Raw genomic sequence first — 24,332 nt, forward strand, 5'->3', positions numbered from 1 at the left:
GGGAGAATTGGGATTTTCTATTATATGCTTGTTTTTCTTCCTTCTCATTAGCTAAAGATTGAGAAATTCTTGACCAAGCTGGTGCTTATCTGAGTTTTTGGAGATGGGTCTAGCAATGGGAATTGGGCATATTTGTATGTGATTCAAAACCCATTCCTGTCTAGGTCATGACCAACCTAAAAAAGAACAAAGAGCATTTTCACAGAGCATCACGTAAGTGGCAACAAAAGCACCACCAAAATGTGTGTACTCCTGAAAGTGGCGAGGCTGCACAGGACACTTGCACAGGGCCAGGCATCGTGTCCAGCTGTTCCTTTCCTGGAGATAGGCACCACGGTTTTTTCTTCTCTTCCTGTTTAATCTTTAAAAAATAATATGACAGTAACACGGTTATCCAAAGGAAAGTGAAAAATCGTGTTGGTAAGCATCAGCCCAGGAAAAGGACCAAAGCTTCAAGTATCAGAAAAGTTGAGAGAAATAAAACGAGAAGTGGTAGAGGACAGTTGGTGGGTTTGGGTCATTCATTCATTCCTATATGCCCATGTGCCTTGCCCTGTTTCTCAGAGAATTTAAAGTACTATAATCAAGGGAGGATAGGATTTCTGTAAAGCAGGAAGGGACTTCAGAGATCATGCAACGCCCTGTCTTGGCAGGTGAGGGCCTGGGTGTAGCATACCTTATTCACATAGACTGTGGTATAATTGGCCATTGAACTGGGATCTGCATCTTATCACAGAGTTCTTTCAGCCATTGTTGTTTTCTCATCCCTCTCATGGGAGATAAACTTTGGTTTTTCTTATTTATCTATTTTATTTATAGTTGAATTTCCCACCTCTCCCACTATCTTTTCCATCTTTATCTCAAGACATCTTGTTTATCCTAAGAGAAAGTAAGATTACATAAATTGTTTCCATTTTGATTTTTTAAAATATTTGTTTTTAATTGTTGATGATTGCTGTATAATATTGGTTTGATTTCTGGCCTTGACTTCATTTTTAAGTTGACCAGGAATTTATGAGATGAAAAAAATAATTCAAGTGAGTTACCTTTTTTTTACCATAGTGTAGCACAACTATTTTTTGGGCTCAACCAAAGGACACGTGTCCAAGGGCACTTTATAGGTTTAAGGATGTGAAGCCTAACCAGGAAGGAGGAGACCATTTTCACGAATGACCCAAGTGGTCATTTGTACCACTCAGTGGTCATGAAACCTTCCCTGTGACAGGGGCTCACTGCCAGTCTCACTTCAGTAGAACTGAAGATGATTTCTCACAGCAGAGTTATGAGTGTGATTCAGAGAAATCAACATTAATTCATTCAACACATACTTTTAAAACACCTTCAGTGCATTAGTCACTGTGTGAAGCTAGTGTAGAGAAAAAAGGGGGTCAATATACAATGGCAATCTGAAAATAGACCAAACATTTTCCTTTGGTGAGAAGGCTATTAATTTATAGACATTGTTAATCAGGTTTTCAAAACTATGATTAGCTCCTAAGTCTATTTCAAGATCCAGGTTGCTTCTTGAAAGGGGCAACCTTACAAGAAGTGATCAATAACCCTTTTGGAGATTTGATACCTTAGCATCGTTTGATTTAGTAATACCATCCCCTGCCTACACACACACAAACCTCCCTTCCAAAAGTTCAGAGACATAAATTCCTTAAGTAAATGTCCAGCTAATTCTGAAATGAGAATTGTCTGATATTCCTTGAGATGATTATCAACATAAAGCTAGGAAACCATTGTAGGTTCTACCATAACCTACTGTTATAGGCTCTGCAAATCCAGTTAGGTGTGAATGAATTTTGTGAATGTGTTAGTTGCTCAGTTGTGTCTGACTCTTTGCGACCCCATGGACTGTAGCCTGCTAGGCTCCTCTGTCCATGGGATTCTCCAGGCAAGAATACCGGAGTGGGTTTCCATTTCCTTCTCCAGGGGATCTTCCTGACCCAGGGATTGAACCTGGGTCTCCTGCATTACAGGCTGATTCTTCACCATTTGAGGCACCAGGGCTTGATTGAATTTTATTTTACTTTAAATACATATAAAATCCTTCTCATGACTACTCAGAGCCTAAAAACATGCCTTCATCACAATAGGTATCCTCCTTTCTTCAGGTATGTATCCCTTTTAGTAAAATGTTCCAGTATTGTTCCCACAGTCCCACCATTTCACAGCTTCCTTTTTATTTAATCTAATTCCCTAGGCACCCACTTAAGCCTTTCCTGTTCTCAGAAAATAGCTGACAGTTTTTACAACATTCTTGTATATTGAAAAATTGTCAAGCTTTTCCCTCATTCCTCAATTCTTCAGGCTATACAGACCAATGTAATTTTGAAAATCTCATGAAACTTATTACCGTATCTTAAGTCATCCTTATGATTTTAAGCCATCCTTATGAAACTTCAGATTCAGTTCAGTCGTATATTAAGGCCCTGAGCACAACACCATTCTCTCATCAAGGCAACCGACATTCCATGTGATGGGGAGATTAATTTATGGTCCCCTGAACATAAGCTCTGGCTTTAACTTAGCAGTAGCAGATTTGCCAATTCGCCTGTGATGTTCTGTCAGCTGCCCTCTCCACAATTTATTTCTTTAATTTGCTAGTGATAGCTAGCCCTTTCTAGTAACAGCTTTTTAGAGAAAGTATCTATAAAAATTTTAATATCCTCTGATAATATCAGTCTTCATGAAATCTTGATTTGGTGCTTATTGGAGATAGTTCTTTAGTAGGATTTCAAAGACAGGGATTCCCACACCATCACTGATTTTGAGTAGTAATGACAGGGCAAAGGGCTGGCTAGAGGAAAGGGTAGTCTAAAGCCCCTGTCTTCACCAGTAGCTCTTCCCCATTTGTGAGGGGTGCATGTAGAAAGTTATTTTGTTTTCAGTCATCCGTAGAGTACCACGTAAAGACAATGCGGCAGACATCATCTTGTCAGGTTGTTGCCCTAAAATCATCTTCTGTATTGACTTCTAGAGCTAACACAGAACATGAATCACATTATTAGTCAGGATCGGTCTGCCTTTATTAAAGTGTGAGCCCCAAATACCTGCCTCAAGACTGAAATTTATAAGTGTTTTGAAGTATCTCGTCGTAAAATGTGAATGTTTCTTCTCTTTGATGCATATATAATATGAAGTATGCGATTTCAGAGCTGCAGAAAACTTGGAAACCTACTTCCTTTTATTTACCAGTTCATGTTCTGGAAGTATTTCAACTTTATAAAATCTTCTCTTACTGAAAATTTATTGTAATTTTTTGGTATGTCCTCTTGCAGCCTGCCACATACTGGAATGCCGCAATGGAATGGCCCAGGACGTCATAAGTACCATAGGACAGGCTTTTGAACTCCGGTTTAAACAGTATTTGAAAAATCCTTCTTTGAATCCTTCTTGTGAAAGGTCAGCCAGGAATTCTATAATTATTTGACTTCACCATACTTTGTTTTGTTTTAAAATTAATATGGAATTGAAAATGGACTAATGAAATTAGTAATTTTTTATTTACCAATAGATACAGTTTCCATACAAACTAACAGTGACATTTTTACTCTTCTTCCTTTCTTATTTGTCTAGATATTTCCTCTTGCTTTGTAATAGAGGAAACACTAAAAGTAAGAATGGGTTGACCCTGTTTCTCTGATGTTATACAGAGCTCTGCATTAATTAGATAGTGTCGTAAAATGAGCAAGAAGAAATTTCTCAGGTTTGTTTCAACCCCAGATCCCTTGCATATCAGTTAAAATAATTAAGAAAGAAGAAAATCCTAAGAATCAAATGTGTGTCGCAGGAACTCCTGTTTGCTGGTGGGTAGTGCAGATAGCTCAGCTCCAGCCAGGCCAAGGGGTAGAGCACGACGTGACTCTGTCTGCACCACAGAAAGTCCACAGTGAAAGCTGAACCCTTTCAGGCCTGTCAGACTCCACCACGTGTGGAATGCAGTGAGGTCCCTGGGTGGCAGAATTCATACCCAAGAAATAAAATTCTTGGACACTTGTAAATGCATTTCTGGAAACCGCCCCCCCCCCCCAATTTATCATTTCATGTATCAACAAACACCAGACTTGGAGATCTCCTCTCAGAGGTGGCTTAGCACGGCAAAGAAGAGGGGCTACCAGCAGGCCTTGATGCTGAATGTGTTCCAGGGTGGCTCTTGCATTTTAGTGTTGTCTTTTCATTGACATGTAATGAACCCAGCAAAGCTGTGGGTTGTCAGTGAAGTCAACTCAGTCCAAATGGACTTGATTTATTTTTTTCTCATAAGAAACTTTGACTAATTCCAGTTTGGAAGAAAAATCTGTGTTTTTTTTTTTTTTTTGCCCTATTTCTTAAAAACAATGCATGTTTACACGAATCTATCTGCTTGCCACATATGGTTCTAATATTTCTTTATGAATCACATATACTCCAGATTTGTGCAGACAAGATAGCTGGCCATAGCTCTTGTATTTTTTTTTTTCGTCTTCATAAACTGAAGTTTTCATCTTCCATTTATGGTAAACTGAGCCAGGCCCTCTGCTCAGTATCTAAATTTTCTTTGAGCAAAAGCATTTCCAAAATGCTATAGCGAAAGTGGGCTGAAGAATTTAAGGAAAACTTTGTATTTTTATTCGATTGACAAAAACAACTTACATTCAGGAAGTTAGTGTATATATATATATATATACATATATATATATATATATATGTATATGTACATATTTTATCACTGAGAGGAGACGTGAAAGCATCACCCATGGCACTTTTTGTTGGCTTACCCCACTTTGATTGTCTACAGAAAGCTAAACAATTCAGCCATCTGGTTGCTTCTATCCAGATGTTTGACATCACCTAAACACAGCTATACTCGTAAAGCACGAAAAGTTTCTCAGGGTGATTTGCATGGTTCTGATCTCTCTGCATCCCCTACAGCATATGAATTCCCACCCAGCCTCTTGGGGATCCTTTTTTCTCTTACAGCGAGGAGGTGCCTGTTGATGGCCATGCTGAGGAGAGAGAAGATCATGAGTATTATAATGAAATCCCGGGGAAGCAGCCGCCTGCAGGTGGTGTTTCAGATGTGCGGATCAAAGTTCAAGCCACAGAACAAATGGCTTACTGCCCCATACGGTGTGAAAAGCTGTGCTATTTGGTAAGTAATATCACAATAATACAATATTGCTATTGTAGCTAACATTGCAGTTCTGTCCTATCACTGAGCTTAATTTGAGGACTTCCAAATGCTAGTTTACAGAAGATATCATCTTCCTCAATACAGAGCCAGAGAATGAATCATTGTCGGAGCCTGTGCTAAGTAACTTTTACTCCTAATCCCCCAGCCTCATCCTCAGCAAGTGACCTCACATCTTACTTCTCTGGAAAGACTAGGACGGTCCAACATGTAATCCTCAACTTCATCCTTCTCTGTCTCCCATGTGTTTCTGTGTCCTCCTTGGTTCTCTTCCTTAGCTACTGTCTCCACAGCTAATCCTTCCCCTGAGCTCCCAACCCTGTTCCCTCCACCAACACTGTGCTCTTGTTCTGTCCATCAACCTGTATTTCCATTGTTATTTTTTTCTCTGTATACCAGTTCTTTCTCTTCTGTCTTCAGATACACTTGGGCTCCCCCAACCCATCTAATAATATCCCACCTCCCTGTCATCTTCCTTTCATCCACAGACTTGTAGAAAACACTGTATTTCTGCATTCACATCCACACTACACTTCCAAAATCTGAACTCTGCTTGACAGCTTGATAGAAATTTCTTTTACAGTGCTCACCACTGGTTTTTTGGTTGTTTGGTTGTCAGTGTAATTGCTAAATCTATTTCCTTCAGTATTTTGAATCTGTTTATAGCGTGTGATATCTGTTGGCTTTCTCTTCTTTTTTTAGACCTCTTCTTTTAGCTTCTAAAACATTTCCATGTGTCATTCATTCTGCATCTTTAGTTGCTGCTTTTCTTTCTTTTTCTTGTTTTCTAAAATTTTATTATGAATATATTCAAACATAGAAAAAAGTTGAAAGAATTACACATGAATACTCACCACCTAGATTCTATAATTATAATTTTACTCTATTTGCCCTGTCATCCTATGTAGCTATCATCCATCAATCCTTCTTGTTTTTGATGCATTTCAGAGGAAGTTGCATCTTATCTTTTTTTGATCTTGTTTTCTTGTATATCCACCCCTGTGAAACCAAGCATCTGCTTTACTGCCATGGACTCCCTTTCTAATGCTCTGCGCTTGGCCCTGGTTTTTCCTCTGACATGCCACCTGTGTACAGACTCCACCAGCTTCTTTGTCTTTAGCCATACCTGCCTTTCCAGCTGTGATTAAACTCAGCATTTTACCTTGACTCCAAGCCAGATTCCTTTCCTGATGTGCTCAAGTTTATTAATGGCATTCTTATTTTTTCACTAATCTACAGTTTTTTGTTTTCTCACACTTCAGGCCATATATCAACTCAGTCTTTAAGACCTAGGATCCTACCATGAAAATATCTTGAATCTACTCAGCCTATATCTTTCCTATTGCATCTTTCTAAGTTCTGGTCCAGATTTGCACAGGTGACCCTGAAGGCCCCTTCTCTGTCTCCGGTTTCATTCCCTTAAACCCTCCTGCATGGTACTGATAGATTAATCTTTCTAAAGCATAGATAGTGCCCTTCTCAAAGGTGTCAGTGGATCCCATACTGTTACTGAAGAGAGATGTGTATATGGATAATCGAAGCCTTTGATAGCATGAGATTTTTCGAGGATGAAAAGTGAATCTGGCACACACCTCAGTAGATTAGGGCTCCAATCTGCCAACTCACAGTTAGATAGAAGTTTGCTAAATGGCCAGTGTTTGTACAAGTGTCCTGGAAATCACCCTTTCTGGCTGAGCTTGGATTGAGTCCTGGAATGTGACCTCCCAAGCAGAAGCAATAACCCTCAGGGTATAGACCTTACGGTTTTGACCCCCCATACCCTAATCAGACCCACCTCTGCAGCTCCAAAACAATTCATTGGGAAAGGAGGCTATACTTCCCATTTAAAATATCAACTTCTTTTTCTCACTTTATCTCACTTCCTCTGTCAGAAAGTGGTGTTTTCTACTAAAACTGGGAATTTTTAGTGTCTTTTGCAAGTTTATGAACTTACACTATGTTTGTAAATGTTTCACAATTTGTTGTTCGCACAGCCTGGAAACTCCAAGTGCAGCAGCATGTATGAGAACTGTCTGGAACAAAGCAGGGCCATAGGTAGGTACAACTGCACTTCCCTATCTGCCGCACTTCTTACTCCTTTTACGTTATGTGATCGTGTGTGGCCCTTGCTCTTTCATGGGAAAGTCAGGTGTATATAACCAAACACTCTGAGAAGCCTTCCCACCCTCTGAAAAGGTCAGGATGCCGTGTGCGTCAGTGAGAAAGCCGTGGTTCTCGCTTGCTCCTGTGTGCTCTTCCACACTACAGTTCTGCTTTATGGAGCCTTTCACTGCGTTGAATATCATGAAAGCTCTCTCACCGGAAAGGTGATTTCTCTACTCACAACTCAAGGGAGTTCCACTTCAAAGACTATCAGACAGTAAGCTAATATGAAAATTGATGCTTGTCAAATCCATTAGGATTAAGAGAAAAGCTTTATTTCTGCTCGGCAAAGGGAACAAAAAGAGATCTGAAATGTGAGAGTCCCAATTAGAAGTTCATACACCCCATACTTGCCAGGGCATTAAATGTCTTATTACTACATATGATAATTGGCGTTGGGCACAATTCTTCCACAACATGATTGTAGGGCATAGACTATCACGTTGGAAATGTATTTTCATTAAAACATTCTACTGCTAGTCATTTTATTCTTATAAATTGCTAAAAGTATTTCTTTGGGAAGGAAAGTTTTGCAGCTTTAGAGTAGAAGATAATTGGACATTATAAATAATGCAGTGGAGGATAGAGCTGGATAACTACGCTTAAGGACTCAAATTAGCAGCAGCTTGCCAACTAGAAGGTAGTCTCTTACTTCCATGGACATTTTTATATTTCTTATAGAATTTTTTCAATGTAATCCATTAATTTTATTATTTCTTGTACAGTAGGGATATATGAGGATTTTAGTACCGCTATGATCACCACTTTCCTCTACCCTGCAAAACAAACGGAGTTATGAACTGAGATAGTATTTTAAATTTTTAAAAACATGGTTCTTTCTGATGGAAATTAAAATTCCATGCCATTCTTTAAGCTTAAAATTCTGAATGCATTCTTAATAATAAAAAAGCAAATTAAATTAGTATCAAGTGTAAATGTATTTTTAAACCTGTGTTCTCTAGGCGCTGCAATTCCTTTGTTCTTTCCTTTTTTCCTTTACTCTGGAAATTCCTAACCTAGGATTTAATAGTCAGGAGCATACCACATGTGCTTTTTACTGTTGCATCCATTTTCTACCTGTGCTGAAGCTCACTTTGAGATAGCTCCGTGTCCTATTTTATCTCATTCTGTGTTCTTCATTTATCCAGCAATGCACTCAGTGATCCTCAGGACCTCTGTGGGTCAGGCATTGAGCTAGTGCTAGGGGTGGAGACACAACTGGCTTTCATGAAGTTTACAGTATAGCCAGAGGGCGTACCTTAAACCAGTGCTTGCAAATATGATGAGCATTTCAAAGCCCAGGATACTGCAGGATCAAATAACAGGGAAATGTAACTTAATCTGGAGGACTAGAGAGGGTCTCCCTGTGGAAGTGACAACCAGACAAGACCTGAGAGGGTGAGTGGGGGCCCAGAAAGGGCGCGGGAGAGGGAGCAGGAGGGAAAGGAGGGTATAAATGAATACTGAAATTCCTGTGTGCCAGGACCACTTCCGTGATCACTGCAGGGAGAGAGTACAGGGGAGCCAGAGGTAAGTTTTGGATCTGGGACAGAGTCCTGTGGAACTCCAGAATGTTTCTCCCTGCCCCAGTATGTCTCTTCCCAGCTCATCTCCCTTCTCTCCATCATGTAGTTGTCATGGCACGCTCTTCTGACCTCAGCCACCTGGCTTCTAGGGGAACTCACTGAGTGAAAATCCTCAACCTTTCTAGAATGATGTTGAATGTGCTAAATCACAACTCTACCATCAGAAAAAAAAGGGGCAAGGCTTCCTTTCTTTTGTTTCCCTCAAAAGCTCTCACCTTGACTTTTATTTTATATTTTTGAAGTATCGTTCTCCCTAGAGCAATGCTATTTCAACTTTAATCAAGATTTTTCTTTTTGTAAGTATATCCTTGTCATATAATCTGTTGTTTCTGTTTATCTTGGTTTTATGTCTCCTTTAAATCAACAAACAATGTAACCCCTTATTCTTTCATGCTTTATACATGCCCTAATCTATTACCAGATCGAAACTCAGGAACAGACTTTTGTAATAAACACTTATTTGGAGCCTGGAACCTATTTTTCCATAGAATTAATTTTAGCCATGATGGCTGTCTCCTGGACAAGTGACCATGTTCTGCTATTTTGGTTTCCTATGCTAAAGCTTGAGTATGTATTTTGTAATGACCAATACAACAATAGGAAATTCTGTTGTAAGCATCTGTTCTTTAGTTATACTCTGATTGTGGAAGTGGTCTATGACTGATCCCAGCTTCAGTACACTGTCTTCCTTTTTGGTGGCCCTAAGGTAACAGTTCATAGCTGGGAACCTTTCAGAATCTTGGGGAGGTGACAGATGGTGTTTATAGTTTGGAGAAAACCCTCCTAAATATCCTCTTCACCTGAAAAGCACTGAGCTACTGCATTGTTTTCTTAGAAAAGCAGGTTCTAACTCCCGGTGGGAACCAGAGTACTGTGACTCCATTTCCCTAGACCTTAGCCACTCAGCCCATGGAGGGACTGAGGGACTCAACCCCTGCTTCGGGGACCATGACAGGTATCAGTCCCTCCTATTGTGGCAGTAAGGACTTTCCTAACCAGATAGCCTTTTCATCCGCAGACACCCAGAAATCAGGGGTTCCTATCTTAGGGCCTGCCTATGGTGACTTGGGCATGTGTTTAAAGGTGATCTGAAATTCATGACCAGTCTCTAAATTAAGAGGAGTTGCCAAAATAGCAAATAGACAGTTTTTATGGCTTTTCCCAGAGATTAATACGTAAGCATTTGAGAGACACCTATTCAAATATTTTAAATAAATTTTGGCTTTTTAATTCAAATATATTTATTTATTAAAATATTGACCCGAAATTTGAATTCTGGTGTATAATAAGTACTGCAGTAGGCTTCTTGTTGTTGAAGGAGTTAATTATATTATTGCCAGATGTATAAAAGATCCCTGTCCTTAATAATAAATTCCCTTGTGGAAAAAAATAATTAACAAAATAGCATACTGTTTCCCTAGCCTTCAAGTTAAAATGAAAATATTGATATTTTTAATCAAAAAGATGTTAAATTCCCACAAACCCTAAGGGCTTTCACTTTAAAACTTTGGTACCTCCAGTATACACACTATGTATGTATTTATTTTCTGCCACAAATCTTCTCTTTGGCAGATTGGATAGTTTCTCAGAGTAATACTTGGCACAAAGAACTTTGGAATGCATAATGCCTGGCATGTGTAGTTAAGCTCTCATCAACCACACACTTTACCCTAGGAAGATTTTAAATTTGGGCATGAGGTGAGTTTTTTTAAAATTTAAGACCACTTTGCTGACTTAAATATAATGGTGCATTTGAAAAACAGGAATGGTGGTTTTTAAGAGAGACTATATAGACATTGGTGCTTTTGTGTAAGCCTGTGGGATGGTAAATTTAATGTGTTCAGCTCATGCCAGTGCTCTCTGAGGGGCGGATGAGTCAGCGCCCTATGCTACAGGTTAACTTGAGGTTTTCAGGATGTGGTAGGGTCACATTTGCTAAGAAAGAGAAACTGGGTAGACATTCAGTCATCTGTTCATTCAGCTGACAGACATTTTTCTTTTGACCTGCTTCATACCAGACATTGATAATGAAGAAGATACATGGATAAATGGGTTTTAGTCTCTACTCGGGACTCAAGGAATTTGCAGTCTTAAGGGGAAGACAGAGAAGGAAACAGAGACCTACAGTTTATTATGGAGTAGCACCTTACCCAGCTTGGGATGGGGACAGGGAGGGAGGAATGTGGAAGGCTTCCTGGAAGAGTGGGATTCAGAACAGAATCTTAAAGGATAAAGAGGAGTTAGGTCAAGAAACGGGTGGCAAGGATGTTACGGCCGGATATAAACATTGCGTGCAGAGGCCCAGCATCAGTGAATAAACACGTAGCTGAGCAGGGAGAGGAACGCCTGCTGCAAGGGGGGACCGTGCTCAGTGAGGGGCTCACGCACATCCTTTAGTTTAATCTTCATAATGTATTTTAAATCCAGCATCCCTATTTTACAGATATGAAAACTGATGTTTAGAGAGGTTAAGAAACTTGCCCTGGGTCGCACAAATAGTAAGAGCGGCCACTGGGATGATCTGAACCCAGGTCCATGTCAATTTAGAAGCAGACCTTTTACACTTTTGATCACATTCCACTTTCAGTAAATTTCTATGAGCAGGCACTCCTAAGTAGATATTAATTCAATTATGCATAAGTTCTCTATACTAACATATTATGCATGTAGTATAAAATACACAACAGAAAATTTCAGTTAGAGTTAGCAACAGACATTTAAAAAAAAATCTTGCTAATTGCAGTGGCTGAATACTATCTTTAAATAATTCTCTCAAGGCCCAGTGTACATCTGGAGCATTACTGATGAAACAGATATAAATCCACATTTTAGTCTTGATAATTTTAACTGTTAGAAAAGCCAAAATTCTGATCTAATTAGATTATTCTTGTTCATAAACTTATAATGTAGCTAAGGAGGTGCTTTTATTCAGTAAAAGAATGATCTTCAACCCTTGATTTCCTTGCAGTAATCTTTTAGCTACTTGTGAAAGTATTTGTGAAAGTGTGCTTGTGAAAGTATTTTAGCTATTTGTGAAAGTAAGTTTAGTTTAAACCGGATCACCTAATTTATAAATCCACTTAACTAAGCAAATAGAAACATTCATATGTTGCCAAAGGCAACAGAGAAACAAGGTGTCCCATTGCCCCTTCCTCTGTTAAATCCCACTCCTCCCTCAGAATATCCCAAGTATGGATAAGACATGGGACAGGGTGATGCGTAAGGACTGGACAGACAGGAACAAAGGAGGATCAGGTAGTAGGGCTTTAGTCTTGACTGGACTTCCCCTATTTGTTGTGTTCTTAGGCTTCCATACTTGTGTATAAGAATCATAGCACTATTCACTACGATGCAAAATCCAGTTGGTCCCCTGAAGGGCTGGAAGGACTGATGTTGTTTAAGTGAGACAGTGGAGTCTTAATGTTGCTACTCTAGGTGCAGCCTCACGGGAATGTTGTATACATATGACCAGAGCTGTAAATGTACTTGTTTGAACAAAAAAGCAAGAACATTCTATCCTGGCATTCTCAGGACAGGACCAGTCGAGTGGTACAAATTACTTCATGCCATCAGGTAGTGAAATATGGTTCAATTATCCATTCATTCAATAACTATTTGTTGATGTCATAGTGTGTGCCAGGCATGTGCTAGAGGCAAGGGCTGCAGCTGTGAAGCAGACAGACAGGATCTCTGTCTTCATGGAACATGCAGTCTAGAGGCAGAACAGATTTTAAGAAATATAATAACAGAATAGAGTTAATTACTCTTGTGATACGGCCTTCAGAGGAAAGCAGAGAGACATAGTCTAGTCTGAAAAGGTCAGGGAACGCTCTCTTGAGAAAGACACGTTTAAACTGACCTCACCTAAGGATGAGGGTGATGGAGAAGGAGAGGGAAGGGCATGTCAGAGAAGATGGCCTTATGGTGGGGATTATTTTGCAGGAAGGCCAGTGTGAGCAGGGGCAGAAATAGGAGGACTAGAGTGCTAGGGAAGTTGGGCGCCCTGGAGCAGGGTCTGGGTTGTTGAAGAGTCTGAGTTGTATCCCAAGAGCAGTGGGAAGCAGTGAATGCGTTTTTAAACTTCTGAGAAATAGGATCAGATTTTCAGTTGTAAAAAGATCATTTTGGCCACAAGTATTAAATAGGATGGAGGGGAAAAAGTGGAGTAAGGGAAAGGAGGATGTAACCTGAGGGGCGGGCGAGTTCTTTCCATTAGATGACAGAATGAACAGCAGCAGCTGGTGCAGGGCTGAGCTTGGTGAAACAAAATTTGGCAAAGAGGGAAGAAAGACTTCTCACGGTTAATAATTTAAAATTAAGTAATGAGTCTTTTGAAGAGCTGTTTAAATAAATAGTAAATATTCAAGTTCCATATGATATGTGCAGTTTTCTTGGTTCCAGGTCTACAACTCTGAGCAGCGTCATTTGTGGGTTTGTGCAGTTAGCTGGAAAGTCAGCTCCCTTTCCATCCCACCCCCCACGCCTATCCCCCTGTCTGTTTCTCCTTCACATTTTCCTGGTTTGTCTGCTGTCTGCTGCTGAAGCAAAGGGTCAGCTGAGGGACAAGCGGGGAGGGGCAAGGAGGCCCAGAAGGGATGTTTTCCCTCAAAGACTGGTTGTTATTTTATTTTTACAGGTCAAATCTCCAGGTTAATATTCATTCCTTGCATGGCATGGGTGTGGCTTTTCCCTTCCTGTCAATGCTGGACTCAGCCATGATTTTATTTATTGTTTACAAAGCAAAAACACCATACAGTCATCTTTACTCACTACAGGTAATGCACACGAGAGAGGGGTGCAGTCCCAGCGAGAGGCGTCATTGATGAAGCACTCGTGTCGGGTGGATCTTTTCGATGACCCCGGCTACATCAATACACAGGTTCTTCGAAGCACGCTTGGCTCTGCTGGAAATCAAAGCTCACCTCACCCACTGGGAAGCCCATGGCACCAGGAAAGTAAGTGGTTGCTCTTTGCCTGTATTAGTTTCCTGTGCTGCTGTAACAAATTACCATTAAACTGGGTGACTTAGAATCAGAGAGGTGTGTTCCGTCACAGTGATGGAGGCCAGAAGTCCTACATCAAGTTGGCGGCTGGGTTGGCTCGGCTCATCCTGTGGCTCTGGAGGAGAATTGGTTTGATGCCCGTCTCCTAGCTTCTGGTGGTGTTCCTTGTCTTGAGACGTGCCACTCCCATCTCTGCTTCAGTCTTCATTGGCCTTACCCCCATGTCTCAAGGCTCCCTTTCCTTTCTCTTACAGGACAGCACCTTTCCCTTATAGGTGGGCCAGAAATCCAGGAAGATCTCATCTGGTGATCCTTAAATTAATTACATCTGCAAGGACCCCTTTTGCAAATTAGGTCACATTTGCAGGTACCAGGAGTCAGGACTTGAGCATATCTTTTGGGTGCCACTATTTAGTTCACTGTCTCTCATTTTTATTTTTTATTTATTTTTTCTCATTTTTAAAATGCTATTTCCTTAGCCTCATTTTTCAGGGAGTTAAAAGAATTCTTTCTTATCTCAATCCCTCCCTCATAACAGTTAATATAGGTTAGAACTTTGTAAAGATGTTATGGATTTCAATGTTTGAGAACTTTGATTTTGAATCATCTTTTCAAACACTTTGAATCGACTCTCAATTTTTGCTTTCTGCTGTGTGCTTTTCCTGAGGGAAGGATTGTCAAAGCCAAGAGATCATGTTTGTTTGTATGAGGAACAATGGCCTCTATTTCAGTTCTGTTTAGTGATGATGTTAATTTTATTCATTGCAAAAACCTTTAGTAAGTCATCTGTATAGCGCTAAAAAGCACTAAAAAGTTGGCTTAGAGCACTAAAAATTTGGCTTAAAGCTCAACATTCAGAAAACTAAGATCATGGCATCTGGTCCCATCACTTCATGGCAAATAGATGGGGAAACAATGGAAACAGTGTCAGACTTTATTTTTTTGGGTTCCAAAATCACTGCAGATGGTGATTGCAGCCATGAAATTAAAAGACGCTTACTCCTTGGAAGGAAAGCTATAACCAACCTAGACAGCATATTTAAAAGCTGAGACATTACTTTGCCAACAAAGGTCCATCTAGTCAAGGCTATGGTTTTTCCAGTGGTCATGTATGGATGTGAGAGTTGGACTGTGAAGAAAGCTGAGCGCCGAAGAATTGATGCCTTTGAACTGTGGTGTTGGAGAAGACTCTTGAGAATCCACTGGACTGCAAGAAGATCCAACCAGTCCATCCTAAAGGAGATCAGGCCTGGGTGTTCATTGGAAGGACTGATGCTGAAGCTGAAACTCCAATACTTTGGCCACCTGATGTGAAGAACTGACTCACTGGAAAAGACCCTGATCCTGGGAGGGATTGGGGGCAGGAGGAGAAGAGGATGACAGAGGTTGAGATGGTTGGATGGCATCACCGGCTCGATGGACATGAGTTTGAGTAAACTCCGGGAGTTGGTGATGGACAGGGAGGCCTGGCGTGCTGCGATTCATGGGGTTGCAAAGGGTTGGCCACGACTGAGCTGAACTGAACTGATAGCGCTAAAATAAGATGACGTTTTTCTTCAACTGTATACTACAAGTTAAATACAGTAAGACAAACATCATTTTCCTGCCAGATTGCTTCCAGGGATAAGTCTATAAAGAGGAGCATAAATAAATAAAAGCAAAACAAGTCAAAAGCCTATAATCAGCTGAAAAATAACAACAAAAAAAAAGCTTTTCATAAAACTGAAGCTTATTGGACTCAGAGATTAACTTGGTGTCAAATTTGGCTCACTCCAAAGATGGAGAACCAGTCACTGAGAAAGTTCTTTCACTAGCCCAGGAAGTAGTTCTAGTCTGCCAAGGATAACTTTTCAGCTAATGTGGCTGCAATAACAGAATGGAATTTGAAAGGAAATTTTGCTGAGGCTGGACTTCACAAGACCACCTTAACTCTCTAGAATGAGACAAAGGTTTTCATTACCATCCAGGTGACAAGTGAGCTATCTTTTTGCAAATTTTCCAAGATCACTCTTGGCAGTGAAAGAACCCATTTGGGTTCTCTGGAAGCAGACTCTGAGATGGAGGTGGACATGCAGGATCTTTATTGGGATCAGTACAGGAACGGAGGGGAAGAAAGCAGGCTTGGGCAGAGGGAGATGTGCAGCAATGAGGCAGGCCTGACAAAACCTCAGCCAACCGTACAGAGAGGATGGGGGCCCATCAGTGCTCTTCCATGCTGGGCCCAAGGGCAGGGCCTTTTAGCCTCACTTATCTCAGTCTTTGGCTGTGGGCCCATGAGGGAGGGCAGGCCATTGGGCAAACAGCTCTCTGCAGCTGAGGGAGACCCTGAAGGGATCTGGGGTACTTGGGGTACTTGGTCCTTCCTTGAAGGGGGATCTGGGTAGTGTATCTCCATGTCCACCACAGAGGGCATCTTGTGCCATGGATGATGGGATATGCAATGAATTCAGCTTTCTGCAGTAAATTTAACTGTTTAATGTTGAGTAGCCTGTATGGATAACGTAACACATATTGGAGGGACAGTGTTTTTATTTTTGTCCACACCCCATGGCTTGTGGAACTTCCCCGACCAGGGATCAAATCCGTGCCCCCTGCATTGGGAGGGTAGAGGTTTAACCCACTGCACCCCCAGGGAGGTCCTGTGAGAGGGACTGTGTTTGAAAAAAGTTTTTGGACCTAAGATTTTGAAAGTAACTTTATAAGAGCATACACTCAGTAGCTTCCATTTCATGGATTTATCAAAGCAATAGTGTTTTATTAGAAAATACATTTAGTGAGTGGTCCAAATTAGGTGATCTGGGATATTCCATAATTTACAACTCAAGCAAAGAAACTTGGCCTTTTTCATAGGCAGTTCAATAATTTGAAGTCCTCCTGGACTTCTTGCTACCTTCTTGAGGTTAACTTCTTGAGGTTAATTTCAGTGTATCATCACTCCCTCCAAAAACAAAATTTAACTCCAAAAGTATAAATAATGTTGATTTAAGAAAATCTAGTAAGACGGAGTGGGCCTTCCTTGGTAGCTCAGTTGATAAAGAATCTTCCTACAGTGCAGGAGACCTGAGTTCAATCCCTGGATTGGGAAGAGCTCCTAGAGAAGTAAATGGCAATGCACTCCAGTATTATTGCCTGGAAAATCCCATGGACAGAGGAGCCTGGCGGGCTACAGTCCGTGGCATCACAAGAGTTGGACATGAATTAGCGACTAAACCACCACCACAGTAAGATGGAGTAAGGATAACTTTATACATAATTTTGTGCAGAATGTCTGAAATACACCTTTTAACATTTCCTCTATGTTCCCTCCTGTTTCTTTCCTTCCTTCCTCAAATATTCTCTTTAGCTTCTTTAGGCATACTTGCCCAGACTAGTTCACTAAAACAAAACAAAAACAAATCCAGAGACAAGAACCTATTATATCTTAAAAATGCCTTCGGGGCTCCTCAATTCATCCTGTCATACTGCTATTGGAAAAGCTCTAACATAATCTTTATTCTGATCAAATAGGGCAGAAGGAAATCATTTGTACTGAAACTGTTTATTTTTTATTGTTTTCAGTCTTGGCTGCCATAAGAAAAAATCACCCTTCAATACTATAGTGTAAAAAGGACTGAAGTTTATTTATTTTACCCAGTAGCCCCAAAGGTAAATGGTAGAGGACTGGTAGAACAGCTTTGCCAATCTCGACACTGGCTTCCATCTCTGGTCTAAGAACTTCACTTTGATCTAAGTTCCTCTATCTTTAGTCTAAGAGCTCAGACTCTCGCCATCACATCTGTATTCAACCAGTGGGAAGTAAAGAAAGGACATCACCCAGAAGTGGCAGACATCATTTGTTCCTAACCTGCCATTGGCAGAACTTAGACATGGGGCCATACCTAGCTTATTGTTCCTCTAGCTGGGTGGCCATGTGCTCAGCTAAAAATAAGGAATTCCATAATGTAATGAAGGGAGAATAGATATTGATACACAATTAACTGTCCCTGCCACAGCATACCTTTCTGCCATTCAAATATCCATGAGCTCTTATTTTCACATAGAATGTTTGACCTTGCAAATACAGCAAATAATTATAGTATCCTGCCTAAAATCTGTGACATGTGGGTGATGGTGAAGTCCTCTCAGTCAAGACTGGATGGGGATCCTATTTGCCAAGTTGCCTGCCTCCTTCCACATCCAAAATTAAGGAATAAGAGGAATAAGAATAGCTGCAATAAAAATCCACATTCACAGAAGGGAAGCAAATAAAACACACAGCAGTCACTGGTCCATTAAAAAAAAAGGTTGCTTCAGTCATGTCCAGCTCTTTGTGACCCTCTGGACCTGTAGCCCACCAGATTCCTCTGTCCATGGGATTCTCCAGGCAAGAATACTGGAGTGGGTTGCCAAGCCCTTCTCCAGGTGATCTTCCCAACCCAGGGATCAAACCCTGGTCTCCTGCATTGCAGACAGAGTCCTGGTAGCTCAGACAGGAAATCACTGGTCCATAGTGATTACCAAATCCTGCCAGGCAGTAATTGTGAAGACTGCCTGAGCTAGAAGTGGAGAAGTAGATTTGCTTGGACTGGTTCAGCATTATAGAAAGAATCTCTACGTCCACTGTCATCTGGGTTGTTGCTGCTATTATTCTTCGCATGTCCATCTAAAGTAGATGTGGGATAAAGTGCCTTTCTTGGGGTTTCACCACTTGTGCAGTTTATTTCCTATTGATGTGGACTTGAGAGATTGGAGACTGCAATCTCCAATTGGGCAAAAAGCCATATACTAAAAGGGACTGTGATTTCTTTTGCAATGTAACTTCCTTAAAAACTTAGTAGGATTTCATTCAGTCCATTTCGAGTCAATTCCACATGAAATTTCTCGTAATATTCCTTCATTGTCCTTTTATTGCCTGAAGGATGCCTTCTGTCTTTCCTGTTATTTGTAATTTCTGTGTTCTTTTTTTCTTGATCAGTTTTTAGATTTATTAATTTAGTTCTTTCCAAAGGAATCAGGTTTTATTTTATTTTTTTTTTGTTTTCTGTTTTGTTGACTTCTATTTTTATCTTTATTATATCTTCCTTCTACTCTTTTAAAATTTTCTCCTCTTTAGCTTGTACTATGTTTTCTTCTATTGCCTTTGTAGTTTTATTTCCAAATAAATTATTTATTTCACCTAAACTTTATATTTTCTATGAGATATAGGGATCTAGCTTAATTTTATCTAAGTGATCTAATTTTCCAAATGACATTAACTAAATAATTTTCTTTTTCTCATGCCAGTCTCCATTTTACTAGATTCCTCCTATGTATGGGAATCTCTTTCTGGGCCTTTATTCTTTTTACATTGGCCCACTTGTTGTTTACCAGTATATTGATTACTATGTATGAATTACTGTGGCTTTGTAATATATCTTAATAGACATGTAGTTTTTCCTTTGTCTTACATACTGTAAGATAATACCTTTTTTACCATTTCCCCCATCCCTCACTCTCTGCTTCTGGCAGTCATCAATCTGTTTTCTCTTTCTGTGAGTTCTGTTTTTTGGGATTTCACATATAAGTCAGATCACATAGTGTCTGTCTTTCTCTGTGTTATTTCATTTAGCATAATGCCTTCAAGGTCTATCCTTGTTGCAGTTGGCAAGACTTCCTTCTTTTTTATGGCTGAATAATGTCCCACTGTGTATTACTTCATCTGTTCATCTGTCAGTGGAATACTTAAGATTATTTCCATGTCTTGGATATTGTAAATAATGCTGCAGTGCACATGGGGATATAGATATCTCTTTGAGATAATGATTTCATTTCCTTTAGATATACACCAAAAAGTAGAATTGCTAGATCATATGGCAATTTTTTTTAAAAAAATTGTTTTTGAAGAACTTCCAAACTCTTTTCCATATGGCTGCATCAGTTTACATTCATTCTCACCAACAGTGCACAAGGGTTCTCTTTTCTCATCAACACTTATCTCTTGTCTTTTTGATGATAGCCATTCTAACCAGTGTGAGGTGATATTTCATTGTGGTTTTGATTTGCATATTCTTAGCGATTAGTGATATTGAGCACCTTTACATGTACCTGTTGGCCATTGGTGTGTTTTCTTTGGAGAGATGTCTATTCAGTTTCTCTGCCCATTTTTAAATCAGATTGTTTACTTTTTGATGTTGAGTTGCATGTGTTCATATATTTTGGATATTAATTCATCAGATAGATGATTTGCAAATATTTTTTCCATTTTGTAGGTTGCCTTTTCTTTGATGGTTTCCTTTACTGTGCAGACTTTTGGTCTGAAGTAGTTCCACTTGTTTGTTTTTGCTTTTGTTGCCCTTGTTTTTGGTGTCAAACCCAGACAACCATTGCCAAGATTGATGTCAAGGAGCTTACCCCTTGTTTTCTTCTCAGAGTTTTATGTTCAAGTCTTTAATTCGTTTTTCTCTTTCTTTTTTACTTTTTAAATTATGAAAGTATGATAACACGTTTACAGGAGAAAGATTTTTCATTGGAGTTTCAATATCAAACTCTCAAAAATTAACAGAATGAATATACAGAAAAGTAGAAGGATATGGTAGGCCTGAAAAGCACCATGAACCAATTCAACATAATTAAGATTTATATAATTTTCACAAAACAGCAGGATACAAATTCTATTTAAGTTATCATAGAGTATGAACTAGGAGACACTGGAACATATCCAGGGACATAGAACTAGGTGAAAAATTCTTTAATCCATTTTGAGTTGATTATTGTGAATGGTACAAGATGGGCATCCAGTTTCATTCTTTTGCGTGTGGTTGTCCAGTTTTCCCGCACCATTATTGAAGAAATTATCCTGTCCCTGTTGTGTGTTCTTGGCTCTTTCGTTGGAAATTAATTGACCCGGTATGTATAGATTGATTTCTTGTCTCTCTGTTTTGTCCCGTTGATCTATGTGTCTGTTTTTATGCCAGTACCCTACTATCTTGACTACTATGTTGTTAGTGTTAGCTGCTCAGTCGTGTTTGACTCTCTGTGACCCCGTGGACTGTAGCCTGTCAAGCTCCTCTGTCTATAGGATTCTCCAGGCATGAATACTGGAGTGGGTTGCCATTCCCTTCTCCAGGGGATCTTCCAGCTTTGTAATATAGTTTGAAATTAGGACACATGATGCCTTCGGCTTTATCCATCTTTCACAAGATTGCTTTGGTTATTTGAGATCTTTTGTGGTTCCCTACAAATTTGGGGAATTGTCTGTTCTTCTTGTGTGAAAAATCCCATTAAAATTTTGATAAGGATTCTGTTGAATTTGTAGATTGCTTTGGGTAGTATGAACATTTAAAAAATATTCTTCTAACTCATGAGCCCAGAATTTCTTTCCATTTGTTGGTGTCTTCAGTTTTTTTCATCAATGTCATAGTTTTCAGTGTACAGATCTTTCACTTCCTTGGTTAAATTTATTCTTAAGTATCTTTTTTTTAGACATTATTGTAAATGGGGTTGTTTTCCTAATTTCTCTATATAATAGTTTATTGTATAGCGTATAGTTCAGTTCAGTCGCTCTGTCGTGTCCGACTCTTTGTGACCCCATGAATCACAGCACGCCAGGCTTCCATGTCCATCATCAACTCCTGGAGTTTACCCAAACCCATATCCATTGAGTCGGTGATGCCATCCAGCCATCTCATCCTCTGTCGTCTCCTTCTCCTCCTGCCTTCAATCTTTCCCAGCATTGGGGTCCTTTCAGATGAGTCAGCTCTTTGCATCATGTGGCCAAAGTATTGGAGTTTCGGCTTCAACATCCGTCCTTCCAATGAATACCCAGTATTGATCTCCTTTATGATGGACTGGTTGGATCTCCTTGCAGTCCAAGGGACTCTCAAGAGTCTTCTCCAACACCACAGTTCAAAAGCATCCATTCTTCGGTACTCAGCTTTCTTTATAGCCCAACTCTCACATCCATACACGACTATTGGAAAAACCATAGCCTTGACTAGATGGACCTGTGTTGGCAAAGTAATGTCTCTGCTTTTTAATATGCTGTCTAGGTTGGTCATAACTTTCCTTTCAAGGAGTAAGTGTCTTTTAATTTCATGGCTGCAATCACCATCTGCGGTGATTTTGGAGCCCCCCAAAATAAAGTCAGCCACTGTTTCTACTGTTTCCCCATCTATTTGCCATGAAGTGATGGGACCAGATGCCATGATCTTAGTTTTCTGAATGCTGAGCTTTAAGCCATCTTTTTCACTCTCCTCTTTCACTGTCATCAAGAGGCTCTTTAGTTCTTCTTCACTTTCTGCCATAAGGGTTGTGTCATCTGCATATCTGAGGTTATTGACATTTCTCCCAGCAATCTTGATTCCAATTTGTGCTTCTTCTAGCCCAGTGTTTCTCATGATGTACTCTGCATATAAGTTAAATAAGCAGGGTGACAATATGCAGCCTTGACATACTCCTTTTCCTATTTGGAAGCAGTCTGTTGTTCCATGTCCAGTTCTAACTGTTGCTTCCTAACCTGCATACAGGTTTCTCAAGAGGCAGGTCAGGTGGTCTGGTATTCCCATCTCTTTCAGAATTTTCCACAGTTTATTGTGATCCACAGAGTCAAAGGCTTTGGCATAGTCAATAAAGCAGAAATAGATGTTTTTCTGGAACTCTCTTGCTTTTTCAATGATCCAGCGGATATTGGCAGTTTGATCTCTGGTTCCTTTTAGTGTATAGAAATGAAACTAATTTTTGTGTATTAATTTGTATCCTGTAATTTTACTGAATTTGTTTATTCTAGTAGTTTTATTTCTGGTGGAGTTTTTATTGTTTTCTGTATATAATGTCACCTGCAAATAAGACAGTTTTACGTCTTCCTTTCTGATTTGGATGTATTTTTTTCCTTGCCTGATTGCTCTGGTTAGGACGTCCAATACTGTGTAGAATAAAAGTAGTGAGAATGGGCATCCTTGTTCCTGATCTTACAGGAAAAACTTTGTGCTTTTTACCATTAAGCATGATATTAGCTATGGACTTATCATATATGGCCTTTACTATGTTGATGCATGTTGCCTCTATACTGAGTTTTTTGTTTTTTGAGTTTGTTGAGAGTTTTTTATCAGAATGGATATTAAATTTTGTCAAATGCCTTTTCTGCCTCTATTGAGGTGATCATATGGTTTTTATCTTTCATTTTGTTAATGTGTATGTCACATTGATTTGTGGATGTTGAACTCTCCTTATACCTGAATTAAATCCCACTTGATTGTTTTAATTTATTGTTGAATTTATTGTTGATTTTGGTGAGTTAGTATTTCGTTGAGGATATATCTATATTCATCAGTGATATTCGCCTGTAATTTTCTGTTCTTGTGGTGTCCTTGTTTGGTTTTGGTATTAAGGGTAATGCTGGCCTTGTAAAATGAGTTTGGAAATGTCCCCTCCTATTTTTTGGATGGGATTGAGAAAAATTGACATTAATTACTCTTTAAATGTTTGGTAGAATTCACTAGTGAAGCCATCTGGTTGTGGACTTTTTTTGTTGGATGGTTTTGATTAGTTGTTCAATTTTCTTGCTAGTAATTCCTCTGTTCAAATATTTTATTTCTTCATGATTCAGGCTTGATGGGTTGTATGTTTTTAGGAATCTATCCATTTTTTTCTAAGTTATCCATTGTGTTGGCATATAATTGTTTAGTCTCTTATGATCCTTTGTATTTAAGTGGTATCACTTTTATCCTTTTTCTTTTATAACTTTTAGGAAAGTTAAATTTTTAACAAATGTTTGGATGATTGAAACTGTAATAATTTGGGAAACTATGTTAGGAAAATAATGTCCATATCCCCAGGCTGACCCATGATCTATTGCCTCTTTTCAAGATGATATAATGTCTGTTTTTCTTTTGTTTTGTTTTGTCCTTGTCCGAGAGCACTCCACAACCACAGAATAAACCAAAGCCATCATGCACTAAGATGTGTGTGCCTAGACACACTCTTTATGCATCTCCCTCACACTCACATAACACTTTATCTGTTGCTTATACAAACAAACAGACAGCTACTCATCAGAAGTTCTCTATTATGCCTGAAAGCAGGCAATGCTAAGGCCAACTACGAGTATTATTCATCAAATCTGGACACATTCCTTCAGCCTTTTTTCTGCTAACAATAGATAGAGCCTGATTGTTTGTAGAGAAGAATATCTTTAGCCATTAGATACAGACTAAAGACATTTTCAAAAATATATATTTGTGAATACTGTGTTGAAATTGTGATATACAGAGAGATGTTCTTAAATAGGGAAAAACCTAGAATGTATTAACAGGAGACTGGATTATGTCCACAGGGCACTTGTCTTGTGTAACTTGTAAAACTTAAAGTCAAGAGGATTTCTCATTTGTGAGAGCCTTGCATAAGGGCATATAAACATTCCTTTGCGTTTATAAAGAGAAATCTAGC

At 39.5% G+C, this 24,332-nt stretch overlaps 1 protein-coding gene across 1 annotated transcript in view; it reads left to right on the forward strand.

Moving 5' to 3' along the window:
- SHC4 (SHC adaptor protein 4) overlaps positions 1-24,332 on the forward strand; it is a 123,841-nt gene that overhangs the window by 94,434 nt on the left and 5,075 nt on the right. Inside the window, exons 7-10 of the mRNA XM_043472045.1 lie at positions 3,288-3,411; positions 4,969-5,140; positions 7,174-7,234; positions 13,704-13,883. Coding sequence (XP_043327980.1) covers positions 3,288-3,411; positions 4,969-5,140; positions 7,174-7,234; positions 13,704-13,883 — 537 coding nt within the window. The remainder of the gene's footprint in view (positions 1-3,287; positions 3,412-4,968; positions 5,141-7,173; positions 7,235-13,703; positions 13,884-24,332) is intronic.

This window comes from Cervus canadensis, chromosome 6, assembly GCF_019320065.1.
Source record: "Cervus canadensis isolate Bull #8, Minnesota chromosome 6, ASM1932006v1, whole genome shotgun sequence".
NCBI lineage: Eukaryota > Metazoa > Chordata > Mammalia > Artiodactyla > Cervidae > Cervus > Cervus canadensis.